Genomic DNA, 18,070 nt, shown 5'->3' on the forward strand with positions numbered 1-18,070 from the left:
AAGGTTTCGGGAGGATTGTGGTCCCAGTGTATAGCGACGCTAAGTGAGACTCAACAGAATGCCATACAAGATTTACTGAATGCTGCCTGAGCATCCTGGTCAGACTCCCACCCTCCAAGCCCCTGAAGAAAAATTGACTCTTCCACACACACTCCTCCACCTCTTGATCTGCAGGATGCAAGATGCTGGCTTCACCCTCCCGCCACCCCCCAGGCCTGTTCTACACCCTGCACTCAATTGACTGGAGCGAAACTTGAGGACCCTGACATCAAGTCCTGACTGTCTCATCTCCTCTCATTAGGTGTTTGTTTCCAACCATTCCCTCAAGTGTGATTTGTCTCTGCCCAGAGACACAAGCTCAAACTCACTAATAAGCATCAGAGGTGGTCATTTACTTTGGGGGGAGGGTAGCATGGGACAGGACTTTCTATTGGACTGCACAGCTCAGTGAGTTGAAAATGCACTCTGGGCAATCAATGCCTGTCTCCTGTGAATTTTTATGTCCCTCCCCTCACACCCACCTTGTTTTTTTTTTAGTTCCTCATTGCCTGGGGGGAGATGACCTCTGCCAGAGGGGATGTTTCCAAAGTAATGGCATGTTTTAAGTGGCTAACTATAGTGAACATAGTGAATTTACTTCTTTGGGAAGTCAGTGTCAACTTAGCAACTTCCCCTCCTATCCATAGCCTTCCGGATTGCTGTTCAAATGATTAAGTAGTTGTTTTTTTTTCTCTTGAATGTTAAAGCACCACTTTGAGGTAGCATTGGGAAGGGTGGGGGAGTTCAACTTGTTGTTGGTCACTGCCAACCAAGTTTAAGTCTAACTGCTTGTAGAGTATCTGTGCGTGCTCCCGTACTCTGTTATTATGGTGTTAACCCTTTACAGCCCTGCAGGTATGTGACTACATTTCACAAGATACCTACAATAAAATTCCATTGAGAATTCTGAAAGTTTTTTATATGAATTTATTTGAATCATGGTGCAACTTGGGGCATTTACATATTTAGTGGGTACTTCATAGGTAATGCGCATGGTTAATGTGACTTACCACTTCCACATGCTTATGAGACATCAAGCAAAGGAGTCTACATTAAAACTTGCAACGAACACGTGACACAAACCTGCTGGAAACTTCGATTCCCTAAATGTGCAATGGCCCACAGAAAATTTGAATTGGTACAGCAGCCTCACAATCTACTTTAAAGGGAAAGTCAAGGCCAAACCTTTCTTTACAAAATGTTAAATGCACCCCAATAGTCTAAACTAGTATTCTATTAACATTCTTTGTGGAATTTAGTTGATCAGAAAAATCCATCCGTTTTTTATCTTAATCTATCTCGGGGCTGACATCTTGCATTGCACTGCCACTTGCTGTGGACTGAAAACGACATCACGGCGCCGAAGGGCTTTGTACTGCGTTCCTGTTAAGTTGGAGGTTGCAGTTTTTCCGACTTGACTACAAAAAGTGCAGTGGGATACCATGCAAAGTCAAAGAAAAAATGTCTACCCTGACCTCAGTTAATTAATTGTCACTCGACAAGCATGGCCGCAATGGACAGATTGTCAATGGCAAAATACAATCAACAAGCTAGACAAATATTTTTCCAATCTTACATTAATTTAGTTATTTGACATATGGTGTCATCTTCCTGCACGAAGTTATTCCGTCAACTATCAACTGCTTAAATTATATTTGCATAAATAAAGTGAGTTAATGCAGGCAGCTTTGCTGGAGGTCAGAACATGTTCTGAGCAACAAAACAATTTATCAGCCATCTTTGTTTGTATTCACCTGAAACGCGTTGAAGTCACGACCGGTACAATTAGTGTGATAAAGCTGACTTATTTGGAATGCAACATCATGTTGCGAACGTCACATGAGCCATGGCGGTTGTTACCTGAGCTCTTATTCGCCACTGACATAGCATGTGGAAAAAATGGCCAATCACTGAGATGGATAAAAATGGATGGATTGTACTGCTTAATTCATATTCCATAAATGCAAGATTACTAAGATTGCTGTTTCGACCAGAGGGGGCACATGGCACGTATTAAGAAAATTGTTGACTTGACTTTGCCTTTAAGATGTAGTGTCATAATTACAATCAAAACACTGATGGCTTTGAACTACATACCTTTTTAAGGGTGACTCAGGCCGCATGGATTTGACTAGATTTATTTATACAACACTATTGTGCAAAGTATATAGAAATGCACTTGATTGAAATCCACAGACCAGCTGGGAACTTGAAGCTCGAGCAGTTGGGAAATGTAGAGTCTATAGTGTAGAATCACTAGTTTCAGAGGACGTTCATTCAACTGTCTAATATTGTAGGGAAAATGTGGATCACAGACATGACACAGTCATTTCAAATAGCAACTTGCTGGCTTTAAGAAACAAAACAAAAAAAAAAAACTACATAAAATGTGACTTGTACTGGTACTTGTTCTGGGCCAAACACTGTAAAGAATGATGGAATCACTCAATTCTGAGGAATTGATTATGGAATGGCCCTGCACATTTACATTCTGAAACCTAACACCTGCATTTGAGATCAGGTTGTTCATTTGCAGCAACAGGAACAATCACAATTTGGAGAGCTGTTACATCAAGTGGCTTAACAGGAATCATGGCTCCAACACAAGATTGTTTTTCAATGACAATCAAAGTTATTTAAAACGGTACCTGACTATGCAATGTTGCACAAGATTTTGGTTGTTCGCAGTCAGATGTCTTAAATCTGCACCAAGTGCAAAAAATATGAAAATGGGAAGGTTGTTAAAAGCAAGCATCCGGTAGATCAAGAAAGATATCAAAGCATCCAGACTTGAAAAAAGAAAACGCACAGCAAGCAAATGGGGCGGATCCTGGAGTCAATGTCTGTGACTGACCCAACTGTAAGAAATCACCACAAGGAAATGGGATTGATGCCAGGCTACACAACACAAAGAGAAGAGGACAAGTGAGCAAATAAAAGGTATGCAGAGTTCTGAGTCAAAGGACGCAAAAGGCTATTTAAGCCGCAAAGACCAACTGTATTTGGTGTTTAGTTGTGCTGAACTATTAGAATTGATGCATCATGTCATTCAACTAATTTGCAACGTTCTCTTGTTTGTGTTTGCATCACAAGTGCAAATTCACACAGATGTCCTGACTAGATGTTTTTTTTCTATTCTTATAGCTTTATGCTAAGTTAAATAATTGCTAACAGACATTGACAGTATAACATGTTTGTTGTTGGACTGCTGAAGTGTGTTGGTGTGTGTGGTTTATTTTTTTTTACTTTTGTAAACAATACGTTTGCTTTATATCGTTTAAGACATGTAAAAAAATACAAAAAATATATTGTTGTGCTGGAGTTTGAGGTGAATGAATAATTCAAATCTAGCCAGGACCACCTCAGGGTGAATGCACAAGTTTTGTTTGGTTGTTTTCCACCCTCTGCTTAGTCTAAAAATGCAAAGGGGAATGACTAAAATGTTTTCCCATCATTTCTGTTTCTTAAAACCAGAAAGTTGCCATTTGAAATGACTATTTTGTGCAATGTGTGTGAACTTCTTGACTACAAATTTACACAGCTGAAAGAACATCCTTCGAGACTGGTGATTCCATCATTTCTGACAGGTTTTAGTTACCATGTGAGGCTAAATGCATTGTCAGGGTAATTCAAGCAGGCAACATCCCTGATTTTCACTTTGTGCACATTAAAGTGGACATGCTTTGATTTCATGGATGCTTTCTTAAAGTGACACGGTGAATATTTTAAGCAAGACCCATGTGTGTGTGTCAGAAGTTGTATTTACAAATGAATGTCCTGTACAAGCTGGGACACTTGGCTTTGGGATGAAAAATGTCAGGAAAGAAACTTCTATATAGTTGGGTCTTGCAGGACAGCCGATAACTTCTCTGCTTGCTGTCATGCTCTATTGGAGCATATCCACAAAGGCGTCAAACTCATCAATGTTTCTCTCGTAGATGGCCAGTTTCTCTGGTAGCGAGTCCTGCACACATACCTTGGCGTTAGTGACAAACGACACTGCTGAATTTTATCGTCTTAAGGTCAAACAAAAACTACATACGACAAGGTCATCCGCCATCGACTGGGAACTGATGTGAAGTGAGAGGCTGGCCAGTTGCGGAGGGTTCTGAAACTCCCTGTAGAATGTTCCGAGATCCATCGGCAACAAATCGTCTTTAGAGAAAGCTGGCCGCTAAAAACAGGAGACATTGGCTCAGAGGAAAAGGTAGCACTTCTCAGAGTTGAGATGATGATGATGAACATACAAAGTCGACCATGACAAAGTCATCCTGCTGCCCCGAGCCCTCTGAGCCCTGAGAGTGGAGGCTGGCCTGCAGAGGGGACATGCAGGAAGGAGAGTCTGGAGGATGAACCTAACACACAGATACACGCAATGTGATCCTCAGTAGTCAAGAACCAGGGCCATTGTTAACTGAACCCATGGCATCCATACTTACCATTGGATCATTGTCCTCGGAGTCGAGGCCTCTGGGAGCAAATGCAGAAAATGGCAGGTCCATTGTGGCTGGTAGCTAAAAAGACAAAGAATTAGGGCTGGGCGATAAACCGAAAATTTACCGTTACCGAAATGTATTACAATGACCGACATCATTTTGCCCATGTCGGTAATTTAGGTGTCTAAAAAAAAAAAAAAAAAGAAAAGTATTTTCTGTCTGCGGCGATGTTCATGCCCCTTTAAGACGGCTCCAGCGCATGTAGTCACGTGACTCATGCGCTGTAGAAGAATGTAAACAGAAGACGCGTTCGTAGCTGGCGATTTAAATCCTGAAGCGGCTGACACGGCTGCAGACGAAGTAACGTTAGTTGAAATTGTTCTGTCGCGCTTGTCCCGAAAAGAAATTCGACATCTGTCGTTTGGAAATGCTTTGGGTTCCATAAAGACGATGTTTGAGCAAAAGAACATGAACTACAAAGTGCGTCGTAAGCACCTGAAACAGCGCGTCCAACCTTTTCTTTTCACCACCCTCAACACAACCATGCTGTTGACTTGGAGCTTGTGCTAAAAGTTCAAAGTGAGAAGCAAGGTTTGACAAGTGACAACAGCCCATAACGGAGGCGACACCATACGAGAGAATGTCTCAGTGGTGGACGCGATAGCCTAGCACATAGCTAAAGATAGAGCTCCTCTAGTTACAGTGGAGCGCACAGGATTTAAACGCCTCATGAACGTAGCTGACAAGAGGTACGAAAATATTTGCCGCAAACAACATTTCCCGATATGGACAACATCGGGACGGGAGCGGAGACAAGTCAAGCATTTTGCATCCACATCCGACTTGTGGTCTTGTCGCAACATGGATCCCTGTTTGAGCCTGAATGTGCGGTACATAGACGACAAGTGGCGACTGCGCACCGGAGTACTCCAGACGGCACATTTTCCTGATCATGCACACTTGTTTATTTGGCATTGGCATTCCATTGACATTTTTTTCCGTTCTATTTAGCATTTTGTTTACAGGCGACTAGCTCCTTTGCACATGGCATTATTTATATTGTTTACAAGATACCTTTACACAAATCTAGGCCTTTGCAAATGGCATTACAGCATATCGGCACAATCTATTTGCAGGAAAAGATTTTGTGAGAGGTACCCTTTTTCTCCTGTTCTTTGTGACATTGTTCAAGTCATGCAAAGCAAGCTATTTTGAATGTTTATTCAAATGATTTTTGTACTTTTAGTTTTTATTGAAAGTAAAAAAAAGCAGTTAATATGCATTTCCTGCATTTATTTTGATTTTGGTCCTCAGGGGGAATTTATCGCGCATTTATCGTCATCGAGGTAAAATTGCCCAATTTATCGCGATATTGATTTTAGGTCATATCGCCCAGCCCTACAAAGAATCATCAATTAGAATAACAAAACAAAAACTACTATCCATCCATTATCCGAGTCACTTCTCCTCATGAGGCTTGCGTGTGTGCTGAAGCCTATTCCAGCTGTCCTCGGGCAGTTAGGTGGGGTCCACCCTGAACTGGTTGCCAGCCAATCAAAGGGCATACAAAGAAAAAATAACCATCCGCGCACACAAACACACCTAAGGGTAATTCAGGGCATCCAATCAACCTACCACACAGGAAGGCCGGAGCCGGAATTGAACCCTACACTTCTGCACTGTGAGGCCATCGTGCTAACCAAAGTCACATTTGCAGATTGCACTTGTGCAATCGCTGCCTCAGTTTATTTTAATTTCCTTGCACTAAGAGCTTTTTTTGTTTAGTTGTTTTTTTCCATTTGAGCTGTACGGGTTCTCGGTCACAATAGTGGACAAAGTTTTGAAATCATTCATTTTGGTCAGATTTTTTTCTATCACAAAGTCTTGACTTGAACAGAGGCATGAACACTTTTGATATCATTATGTGCATGTAGTATTTTTCCTTACCCGTGTATTGGGCTTACTGACAAAAGCTCCAACTTTCCTTGTCAATGCATTAAGTGACTCAACAGGGTCGGAGGGAGAAGCAGTCCTTCTTCCCTCTCCGCTGTGGGATAAGATGTCATCGTCTCCACTGGGAAAAGACGCAATGCGTGAAGTCAACAAAACACAAAACAGCTGCCAAAATACCACCAGGTCACATCAACATCATCTAATCACTGAATGTATGAAATGACATCAAGATACAATTACCTGCTGCCAGGTGTGTTGGGCATGTGCTCCACTGTCAGATGTGCCTCAGTACCATGATAGGGCTGCGCTGGATGCAACACAACCCCGTCCTCCTTCCCAGCATGCAGTGTCTGAAGATCACAAACGTGAATGTTTGTCTGGAAATTGTCAGCGCTCAATATGCAATCTGAGGCAAATGCTTCTTGCACTATCACAAAGATCAAATATCATCATCACTACAATATTTACCAATTTGTTTATTACCTGGTTGGCAGCAGTGTGACAAAGCTCAGTAGTTCCTGCTAGAACAGGAGGCAGGTAGGATAGCCTAGAAGCGTACAGCTGCAAGTGCACACAAAAGAGAGAAAATATGTATGAATCATTTTGACCAAATTGAGTGTGGGTCAATTGGGCTTGTAGATAATGTCGTTAGTAAGTTAGGAGTGATAGAAAAGAGCCAAGGTATACAAAAGCGTGTGTAAGTGTAAGCAGACCAAAAGAAAAAGATGTTCCAGTGTAGACTCACAGTGTGAGTGACAAGACCGGGAACCAGCGGAAACTGTGGATTGTCCAGGGGGAGGGCCTTGGACAGTTTAGAAGGAGAAGGACTCAGCGTACAGATGCACTGGATAGCGGTCCAGTGGCAGAAAAGAAAGAAGAAAGAAAGAGATGTGACAAAAATGATCAAGGGGCCACTCTGAGGGAGCCGCAATTGCAAAAGGGTGGTCCACAACATGTTGCCAACTTTGCTTTGTTTCAAAATAATGCTGTCTTTAAATATTAATTTAAATTCCAATCCTATCTTAGATACAGTAATGATTACTACATGCTCAAAATGGCAGCCATTCTTGAGTAGCTTGTTACTGAGTTCACTGGTGCAGTAAGAAGCTTTTTTTTGTTTTTGGAGTGGACTTTGTGAAGACAAACTAAATTAGCACCTCTTCCATACTAATACGAGAGGCCAGCCACTTTTAATTTTTCCTCCTTGTCAGCTGATCAGAGAGAGGACGTATGACCAGTTAAACACACCTCACACAGAAGATATTACATCACTGTGGTAATTCCACCATGAATGCATTTTTGCTGTTGATTTGTGTGCATTGTCCTAAAAAATAAAATAGAATAAAAATAAAATTGAAATTATTTTGATGTCAGTAGGTACTAGTAAGTTCCAAGGACAACGTGAGGACCGATGGGGTCTGTTCCAAAGATTAGCTCACCAGTGATGTGACACTGTGACTTACAAAGAAGAATTGTAAAGAGAAATGTCAATATTTATTTAATTATGCATTTACTCATTTAAACTTAACATGCTACATTTTCAACATTTTGTAGAGAAATACAACAGATTGTGTTAAATGGAAAAAATGCTGTTTTCATTTAACCAAGTATTTCCAAAAGGACATTTTTAGAGCTGCTATTTTAATACTGATATTTTTGATTACGGTCATCATACCATCAGACTTAAACTTAACACACCAATATAGTCGTACAAATCAGATCGGTCAATATTTTGCATTGCATGGAAAATCAGTGATCAACTGTATTGTCAGCATTTAGATGATCTACCTGATGTCATTGATCAGATAGGCAAAATAACACATAAAAACCACTCCAGGGTCATCCCGTGCTGCCAGAGTGTATAATATGTGAGCCAGAAAGCTTATCTATTTTTAGCCTTGTCTCATGTCATTGTGAGCGGAAATTCCGCCTCGGCACCCTGAACCATCCAATCACAAAGTAATAGTGTTTGTGTATTTATTTCCTTTTTTGACTGGTATAAAGTTAGAAAAACATTTTATTTACGGTTAAAAAAAAGCTACAGTATATGGCTTTTTAATTTAACATCTCTTTAAAACAAAATAGCTTTCATTTCTTTTCTGCGCAAGTTGCGTGAACTTTTCTCTCTGGAGTTGATTGTTGAGTAGACATACAAGTTAATTAAATATAAATATATTGCTTCATCTTGTTTTTTTTTTCAAAATCTTTTTTTTTTTTTTTCAAAAACCTTCGTTGACTGATCCTAAAAACCCTGAGAACGTAAAGAGTAGTCAGAATCTAATACCAGCCCATGCCTACTTGTGAGAACTGCTGGATGTTCTATTTGTATGCGTTACTGTCTTGTTTATGCCAAACTAACAGTTTCTGATGATTTAAAAAGACAAGCAATATCTTGACTAATTTCGGTAATCCCATCTCAGTTGTTTATCCAATTGTATGCTTGCATTCAGCGAGTAGATTTATGTTGGGCTAACAACAATGGCAGTGAAGCTGTGTTGAAAGTACAATAAATAAAAAACTATGACAAATAGACAGCTTGAAGTAGGAACACTCTTCCTCTTATTTGGAGATCTGCTAGCTATCTGACGGATTAAATGCTGAACATTTAACAAGGGACAATACACAACTATAAGTAAAAATTAAAACGGCCATTTATCAGCAAAAAATAAGTGGCCACGGCACAAAATAAGACAAAGATGAAAAATACGTCCGGTTGCCGCAGCAGAATATGCACAACCTAAATAATGTTTTGGGCATTTAGTGTGCTTGAGCAGAACAGACCTAAATATGGATCTGAATTAGGGCTGGGCGATATGACCTAAAATCAATATCACGGTAAATTGGGCAATTTTACCTCGATAACGATAAATTCGCGATAAATTCCCCCTGAGGACCAAAATCAAAATAAATGCAGGAAATGCATATTAACTGTTTTTGTATTGACCAACTGGTACACATTACTTTCAATGGAAAATAAAAGTACAAAAATCATTTGAATAAACATTCAAAATAGCTTGCTTTGCATGACTTGAACAATGTCACAAAGAACAGGAGAAAAAGGGTACCTCTCACAAAATCTTTTTCTGAAAATATATTGTGCTGAGATGTTGTAATGACATTTGCAAAGGCCTAGATTTGTGTAAAGGTATCTTGTAAACAATATAAATAATGCCATGTGCAAAGGAGCTAGTCGCCTGTAAACAAAATGCTAAATAAAATGAAAAAAAATGTCAATGGAATGCCAGTGCCAAATAAACGCGTGTGCTTCATCAGGAAAATGTGCCGTCTCGAGTACTCCCGGTGCGCGGTCGCCACTTGTCGTCTATCTACTGCACATTCAGGCTCAAACAGGGATCCATGTTGCGACTCGACCACAAGTCAGATGTGGATGCAAAATGCTCGACATGTCTCCGCTCCCGTCCCGATGTTGTCCATATCGGGAAGTGCTGTTTGCGGCAAATATTTTCGTACCTCTTCTCGGCTACATTCATGAGGCGTTTAAATCCTGTGCGCTCCACTGTTACTAGAGGAGCTCTAACTTGAGCTAGGTGCTCGGCTATCGCGTCCACCACTGAGACGTTCTCTCGTATGGTGTCGCCTCCGTTAGTGGGCTGTTGTCAATTGTCCAACCTTGTTTCTCACTTTGAACTTTTAGTACAAGCTCCAAGTCAACAGCATGGTTGTGTTATGGGTGGTGAAAAAGAAAAGGTTGGACGCGCTGTTTCAGGTGCTTACGACGCACTTTGTAGTTCATGTTCTTTTGCTCAAACATCGTCTTTATGGAACCCAAAACATTTCCAAACGACAGATGTCCAATTTCTTTTCGGGACAAGCGCGACAGGAACAATTTCAACTAACGTTACTTCGTCTGCAGCCGTGTCAGCCGCTTCAGGATTTGAATCGCCAGCTACGAACGCGTCTTCTGTTTACATTCTTCTTCAGCGCATTAGTCACGTGATTACATGCGCTGTAGCCGTCTTATAGAGCCATGAACATCGCCGCAGACAGAAAAGACTTTTCGTTTTCTTTTTTTTTTTAGACACCAAATTTAGCGATGTCAGTCATTGTAATACATTTCGGTTACGGTCAACTTTCGGTTTATCGCGCAGCCCTAATCTGAATGATTCACAGTGCGGACAACATGGACCTTCTAAAAAAATTCCCAAGAATAGATGAGAAAGTGACGTTTCCAGGATCAGGAAAATATGCAAATAAGCCACAGGGGTTAAAGCTAGGAGGTAAAAAGATGCTGTTTCAAGTCTATAAAGTGTACTTTAGCATGAAACTGGGATGTTGTCTTACCTGAGAGGGCGGAGAAGTGGAGAAGGAAGTGGTGCAAACCTCCTGTGAATCCTGAACCCCTGCAAATGATTCGCCATGGTCATTGTCTGGTGCTCTGGGTGGGGGGGGGGAAACACAAGAATTTGTTCATTGGTGAGTTCATTAATATTGAAGAATACTGTTTGTGTGTCTTTCATCAGTTCCTGCAAGTATCATTTTTGTGTTCAACTAAACAAGTTCAGATTTTCGTAGTAGGATAAGGTGTGATTAATGATTTGTATCCTTAATAAAAAAATATTTGCGTTTGACTTAATTCCCTTTAAGTATATAAAAAAAAGGAAAACGAAAAAAAGAAACTCAAACCCTCACAAGTTTGATTCGTTTTACGGATATGACTAGTTAATCACGCGTACGACTTTTTGACCATTATATTACCACGTATATTTTACTGAGTAAATTAAGAGATGAATCATTATTTCAATATAGTATATATACTTTTTCTGGCATTTTTCTTGATGGTGTGATATGAGATTTTTCCAAAGTAAACCATGTGCCTCGACTTGATAAAAGGCTGGTAAACGAAACATTTCAAGCACTTTTTACTTGTGTATGGGGTACCTGTAGTTACAGGGCTGACCCATACTTGCAGGTCGCTGGCTGCCACCGGGAGAGTCCACAAAGTGGTCCACAATGATCCCCATGATAGGTGCAGACCGCTCAATCTGTCTGCAAGACCAAGATGAATTAGTTACAAAAATGGTAACACATTCAATGTACGGCCTATGAAGATGGCTACAATATGAAAGTGTCACATGGTACAGCACATATTACCTACCTGTTGGACATTAAAGCCAGATTGGTGCGATAGGCGCAAGAAAGTGTCAAAGTGCCAACAGGAGTTCCCACAACGCCAATACGCACCGTCTGGAAACCTTCAAAAACATGGAACGACTTGAGTGAGCAAGCTATTGATGTTTTTCACAGAGAGAGAGAGAAAGAGAGAGAAAAACATACAAATTCTTTGGATTATGGTAAGAATCGTTACCACCTACCTTCTCCTAATCCTCTCATTTGAACTTCTCCAAAGTAGATCCTAGACAAAATAGGCAAAAACAATGAGCAGACGGAACGTTAGGTAAAAAGTGATAAGAAACCAATGTTAACTCACCTGTATAATATCACATAGTCATGTCCCTGCTTTCTGGACAGTTTGTAGGCCGGCGTTACTCTAGTGACGGCCAGCAGCGACTTCAGCAGGACAGACAGACGGTCGTAGACGGTATACGACACTTTTATGTCCTTATCACACCTACAAAAAAAAAAAAAAAACATGTTGACTCGTTATGTTTCTGCTCTATGGGGCAGGATTCAAACTGCAAGTCCTCTCTTCCTAATAGGGCTACCAAGATTAGTTGACTATTCACGACAGCGTCGGCAATTAATTTTAGTAGTGTTGTGTGTATGGTCCAAGTTCCATAGATCTGTGCACATGTGACTTAACCAACTGGGGTCATTTCACGGTGCGTGTTAGCACCCTCTGTTGGTAAAGTTTGAGACTACAAAGCTCTGCAGAATTGAATGGGAGATATAAATTATGTGAGCACTCATGTTGGTCACGGTTTTAGACAGTCGTTGACAACAGACCCGTATGTACGTGGGGGAGAAAACTGGATAAAAGGGCTGATGAAGCTGTTCTAATTAGCACCACTGAACCTCCATAATAGCATGCCATCATGAATCACTATGTTTAAGAATCACACTGGTGCATATTAGTGAAGGGTGTGGCAAATACATAGCGTCCAAATATTTCTCTTTTACCTATGAGCTCTAATGTTTAACATTTGTAAGAAAACCTACAACAGCTTACTTTTCATTCATCTCCAGGCACCAAGTCTCCAACTCCATTGAGTCCCCCTGGATGAAAGAGAGGCAGATGATTGTCCAGTAGAGCTGGTCCACTTTTGAATAACAGCGGTTAATGGTTTTAATATTTGCACTAAATCAGACATTTTAGAAATGGGAATTTTTACCTCAGAAGTCTTAAGAGAGATCTCCACACACATTGAGTGTCCCACGCCTGGAAGTTGGCCAGCCAAAGCTTTCTTGGCTTCATGGGTCACTTCTGGGATGTCTTTAATGGCTAAATTAAACTGCAAAACAAAACATTTCAAACTAAATAACAAATCACACTTAAAATGAAAGACAAGCAATCCAAACAACATTTCAATTGAAGTCAATAAACTAATTATCAGATTTAAAAGAGATTTATTTTTTGTTATTACATTTTGAAGAGTTTTCAGATATCTCATTAGGTGTGAACATTCAATACACACAAATGACAGCATGCTCACCCCACCTGACTGTACAATGTTGTATGCACGCAAGCAGGGTTTGGAAGGTTACGTTAATAAAGTATTCCAATAAATTACCCATTAAAGATCTAGTTAGTAACATAATTCAAGTAACATCATATTAAAGTAATGTAACTTGAACTTTTAATTACTCTCTGATAATCCAATACCAAATATGCTGAAAACAAACAAGATATTGGCATTTACAAATGCAAAGCACAAGACCTGTGAAGCAAACATGCTAACCACTTGTGCACTATGCCAGATAAAATAGATAAGATCCATAGATAGACAAGCAGACAGACAGATACTGACAGACAGACAAAAATGAATTTGCTAGCATCATAAAGTGTTTCAACCTTTCCCACATGGCTAGTGTTGCTTATAACTTGTGAAAAAGTACAAAAAAGACGTTTGCTTCGTCACCAGGTTTCATGGAACTGTGTGGGAGGTGGTGGGTGTTGGCCCCCAGTAAATGTTCGGATGGACAGATGTAAAAAAAAAAAATCCCAATACAATACTATGTAAATGTTTAAAGTCACCATTAGATTCAAAGTATTATTTCAGTCTGCTTTTTTAATACAGTATGACGTAAGTTTTCCAAATTAAGAACAAAACACCAACAAATTATGTACGCAGCGGACATAAACTGCAAAAATTCAGTGTGACCTTATTCCCTCCTTGTGCCTGCCTTTACTAGATTTTTGCTTTAAAATAATGTACTTTAATTATGCAAAGTAGCTTGAGTTACCTTGTGTATAGCTGCCTTAATTTATTCTTAAACATGTAGTAGTCTCTCTTTTTGTAGTTGAAAAAGTTTCAAATGATGCACCTTGATGAACATGTTCCAAAATAATATTAATAATTCTAAATCCCCAAAAATTTATTTGATTTATAGAATGTCTGCTTCACAAATTGACTATTTTTTCTCTTGTCAACTGAACTCCTGTTGACTCACATTTGCAGATGTTGCTCCCTTGCTGTTCTCTCTACTCATCCGTCCTGTTTCCTACAATTTGACATGGGTGGAGCAGTTATTATCATTTGTCAATTATAATTATTTATATTACTGTTATTATTATAATATCCACTGATGACAACCATAAGAGAATGCAATCAACTCCGACATCATAGAGTGAATAGTTTATTCTAAAACCGGCTCCATCATGGTGTAAACCAGTGCTTCTCTATTATTTTCTGTCACGCCCCCCCTACCAAGAAGAAAACTACCGTATTTTTACGGCCATAAGACACGCTGCATCAAAGGGCGCAACACCAGTTGAGGGTGCTATTTCCGTATTTAATGCATATACTAGGCGCGCCGCACTACAAGGTGCTAGCTCAGCTGCTCATGCTAGCTGATGCCAGCTCACCAGGACTCAATCCCCTAAGGGATCATTGCCAGAGGTATCACCCCGTTCCAATGACAGATGTCATGAAACTATTAGGAATCACTGCCAATAACAATCACTCTAACCAATAAAAGGTGTCTTGGCAATAGTCTACTAGACAACGTCAGGGGAGGGACTTCACTGTTCACCACACTCCTTAGAGTCACGGTTTGAAATCAAAACCAAAGAAAAACATACAAGCAAACAATGAAAGAAAGAAATAAGATTAACACAAAACATGTATCTCTCATGCCATCTATATACCCAAAAGAAATAAAAATAACACAAAAAGATTATAGCAATGGCTTCTTGGGAGCCACTCAGCCTTAGCCAATTACAGCAATGGCTTCTTGGGAGCCACTCAGACTCAGCCAATCACATGGCTGTTTAGAGAGATGTGCATGGCTGTTTAGAGAGATGTGCTGTTGTGCTTTGGGCTTTTTGCAGTCTGTTGTCTAAACCTGGGACGTTTCTTGCTTGCAATAACATAAATGATAAGACAGACTACAACATTGTGGACAGCTGCTCTTTTGTCCAGCTTTCTCCTACACCATCACCCAAACACAATAGTCACATAATGTATAAGTCACGGTCAATTAGAAGCATAGATGACTCAGACCTTGTCCAGCAGGGTCTTATTTTATGTTTCAATACGAAATGGTTGCAGTACAACATTTCTGTTCAGAGCTGCTGGCTCGTTGCCCAAACGCGGTTCGAGTCAGACTTCTGTTAAAAGACGAGCGTACATCGAAGCACTTATTACTCTGTAATTCATTTCAGCGATTAGCACACTTAGCACTTCCAAGTTCGCCTCCTCGTTTAGAATGCTAGTTGTTAGTGGGGTTGTTTATTTGTCATCACGCAGCTCGTTGCTGCTGCTGTGCACGGACTTAAATATAGTACAAATAAAAATCATACTGTTGCGGCGCAAGATAGCTTGGCACCTAGCATTCAAGTAGAGGCGAAAGAAATTACTTCCGGGACAACGAGTGACGGGGCGATGCTTTTTTTTTTAAAATCAGTACTGCGTGATGTACTGCGTGAACTTGGGGTACAAACCGCAGTTTACGATCTCAAAATCGCGTTGTCTGAGATTGCAATTACGGCCCCAAAACCATACATCGTTCAGCCGTACTACGACGGAAAAAAAAGCATGTTCCCCAGGTTAGCACGCACCCTCCACAGCATTGCACCGCGCCCCCCCAAGCCTTCCAATGGAAGTTTGCAGCACAGACTTTGGATTCAACGACAGCCTTACAATGGTCAGCTATGTCAGGAAAAAAAGGAAAAGCTATTGTGCTCCTGAGCATGATGCACCACGACAAAGTAGTGGAAAAAAATAGCAGAAAGGGAAAAAAACACAAGTGATCACATTTTACAACAAGACCAAAGGAGGTGGAGACACCATTTACCAGATTGTTGGTAACTGAACATGCAGTGCGCCAAACAGAGGTGTCTCATGGTGCTGTGGTACATATAATTGACATCGTCACCCTGAATGCCAACACCTTTTTCGCAGCTCAGCACTGTTGAAATGTATATGCGGGGTGAAGATATCCAATAGCACCCAGATTTCAAAAGCGGCATCACCAATGAACAACGTCTCTTCCTCAAAGACCACTCAAAGAAGCTTTTCACAGCTCACAAGATGAGTCGACTGGAAGGCTACCCCCAACTGCAAACCCTGATTATTAAAGCAATAGAAAGGTGTGACAAAAGCCACAACAAAACCACAGAAAAGAAACAGCCAGGGCCAACCGAAGAGAAAAATGTGTCAGATCTGTCCAAGCAACAAAAATTGCTAAGTTAAATGCAATGTGTGAAAATGTGCAATGATCACCAGAAACAAGTAGTTTGGCTGAACTGCATACAGTGATGAGACAAGAAAACAAAACAGGAAAAAGAGGGAAAAACTGTCAAATACTGGACAGTTTACACACAGGCACAAAAACATACACACAAAGACACACAGACAAATAAACAATAAATGTTCACATTTTTCTCTTGCTTTTCTGGGTAAATTTTTTTCAAAAATGTTAAGTGAAAAATAATGATTCATGTGTGGTCCTAAATATCATACAAGAGATTATTTGTAACCAAAATGACAAAAATGGTTAATTACAATTAATTATTTACAAATAAATTAGGGCATACTTAAAATAAGATAATCATAGTTTTTGTTCCAAACAATGCGGAACCTTTGTAGTGCACCCATTGCAGGTACATATATTACAAGACAGACAGGTCAGATCTATGCTTGGTGTGTGCATCCAGTCAAATCACTCAAATTGTCCAATTCAATTGATTATGAAAAGCTCGATATATCATGCCTTTTTGAGCTACGTGCAGGACGCTCTGTAGGGGCAAAGTCTCAACACATTTGCGTGGATGTCACAAAAACTAAAAATAACAATGATGCCTGCACATTGTGTGGAATACTCTTGTACAGGATGCCCTAATGTAAGCAATTTAAAAATGTACATATAAAAAAAAAAAAAAAAGGACAAACTAACAAAAATATTTTTGCTTTACCCAGTCCGAGCCGGTGGGGGTTGAAGATGAGCGAGTACATATCTTCTCACCAAGGCGAGCCTGGACTATCACTTGAACAGTCTACAAATGCATCAACAATCTATTTTAACTGTTGTTGACTATCAATTACAGTAACCAATTACAGTTACCAAGAAAAAAATCATTACAATTTACCATGAAGCATCTTCTTACCTTTAAGGCAAAGAACTTAATGAACTTATCCAAGTCTTTTTTATCCTGGGGACTCAGGTCACTGTCCATGTTGTTACAACCCTGCAATAAAGCATGAGCATACATTTAAGATGTTTAAAAACCATAAAAGACAGCCACTAACACATATCACCAAGTTACTAATACAGTGCTGTCCATAACGAACATGTGGAACTGTAGCTCGAATAATAACCACACAGCAACAAATATACACACTTTGCCCATTGGCAAGGAAGCCAAATTTGTACCTTGCATTCGAAAGAAAAAACAAGATATAGAGCTTCCAAAATGATGTACTTTCAAATATATAGTACGGCACATGAAAAAAAAACGTATTTACAATAATTAAGTTGTGGATAATCATTGCTATGTCGCAAAAATATTACAGTAAAAACGTAGAGGTGAAGCCACTGCGGCCTCGACGTCGCTATTTCAGTGCCCATTGAGCTACTGAATAAAGACGATTCCAAACTTAAATCCATTGAAGATCACTTTGTAATATACACGATTACACGTATAACCTAGAAAGACGGCAATAGGTAAATAGGTTATCCATCAAAGGAACTGATGAATCATTAGTACCAGGCTAATGCTAGGCTGGTCATCAAGCTAGCTCGACGTCGCGCACTTTAACCTTAACACAAGTAGCAAACCTACATGAGCTTTTCCTTTAGCAACAAGGCTTTGGTGAGGTACAAATCAGGTCAATAAATAGGATCCTCGCTTCAGTTTTTTAGAATCATATAAAAGACAAATTCTGATGTAAACAACGTCAAGCGTAACTGTGCTACTTTTCTGTTTACCCTCCCCATGTCGACGTGTTTAGTTATCACTGCTTTCTGAATTGCATTTTCGCGAATTTGTATATACAATACAT

General features: G+C 40.0%; 2 protein-coding genes and 1 pseudogene across 6 annotated transcripts in view; 2 read left to right on the forward strand and 1 right to left on the reverse strand.

Annotated features, from left to right (window-relative positions):
• Window positions 1-951, forward strand: part of ipo5 (importin 5) — a 15,269-nt gene extending 14,318 nt beyond the window's left edge. For both annotated transcript variants that reach the window (XM_088292095.1, XM_088292096.1), the window contains exon 26: window positions 4-951. In XM_088292095.1, coding sequence (XP_088148221.1) covers window positions 4-90 — 87 coding nt within the window. In that variant the 3' untranslated portion in view covers window positions 91-951. The remainder of the gene's footprint in view (window positions 1-3) is intronic.
• On the reverse strand, window positions 950-18,039 carry atg13 (ATG13 autophagy related 13 homolog (S. cerevisiae)). 4 transcript variants are annotated; one of them, XM_088292098.1, is made up of 18 exons: window positions 17,851-18,039; window positions 17,176-17,256; window positions 16,984-17,064; window positions 12,740-12,859; window positions 12,577-12,623; window positions 11,878-12,018; window positions 11,762-11,802; window positions 11,545-11,641; window positions 11,328-11,435; window positions 10,731-10,824; window positions 7,174-7,272; window positions 6,912-6,989; window positions 6,669-6,778; window positions 6,423-6,549; window positions 4,479-4,553; window positions 4,287-4,352; window positions 4,082-4,213; window positions 950-4,003 (listed from the first exon to the last, which is right to left on the reverse strand). In XM_088292098.1, exons 2-18 carry the CDS (start codon window positions 17,242-17,244, stop codon window positions 3,926-3,928), a joined length of 1,563 nt encoding a protein of 520 aa, XP_088148224.1. In that variant the 5' UTR covers window positions 17,245-17,256; window positions 17,851-18,039; the 3' UTR covers window positions 950-3,925. The 4 variants fall into 4 exon arrangements, with proteins under 4 accessions (XP_088148224.1, XP_088148223.1, XP_088148225.1 ...); XM_088292097.1 differs by having other exon boundaries at window positions 4,287-4,394; window positions 17,851-18,038; XM_088292099.1 differs by lacking the exon at window positions 7,174-7,272 and having other exon boundaries at window positions 4,287-4,394; window positions 17,851-18,038.
• LOC148340898 (uncharacterized) lies at window positions 15,666-16,327 on the forward strand (annotated as a pseudogene).
• Window positions 18,040-18,070: the final 31 nt, after the last annotated feature.

Source organism: Idiotropiscis lumnitzeri, chromosome 3 (assembly GCF_059441095.1).
Source record: "Idiotropiscis lumnitzeri isolate Australia: NSW breed Sydney's pygmy pipehorse chromosome 3, RoL_Ilum_1.0, whole genome shotgun sequence".
Taxonomy (NCBI): Eukaryota; Metazoa; Chordata; class Actinopteri; order Syngnathiformes; family Syngnathidae; genus Idiotropiscis; species Idiotropiscis lumnitzeri.

What these genes read in the sequence shown, in the direction of transcription:
- atg13 (XM_088292097.1), bottom strand. Translation starts at nt 17,244, where the DNA reads ATGGACAGTGACCTGAGTCCCCAGGATAAAAAAGACTTGGATAAGTTC. An exon ending in GTCACACTGCTGCCAACCAG is followed by an intron (nt 6,779 to 6,911) that starts GTAATAAACAAA and finishes TGTGATCTTCAG; the next exon opens with ACACTGCATGCTGGGAAGGA. An exon ending in CCCAACACACCTGGCAGCAG is followed by an intron (nt 6,550 to 6,668) that starts GTAATTGTATCT and finishes GTCTTTTCCCAG; the next exon opens with TGGAGACGATGACATCTTAT.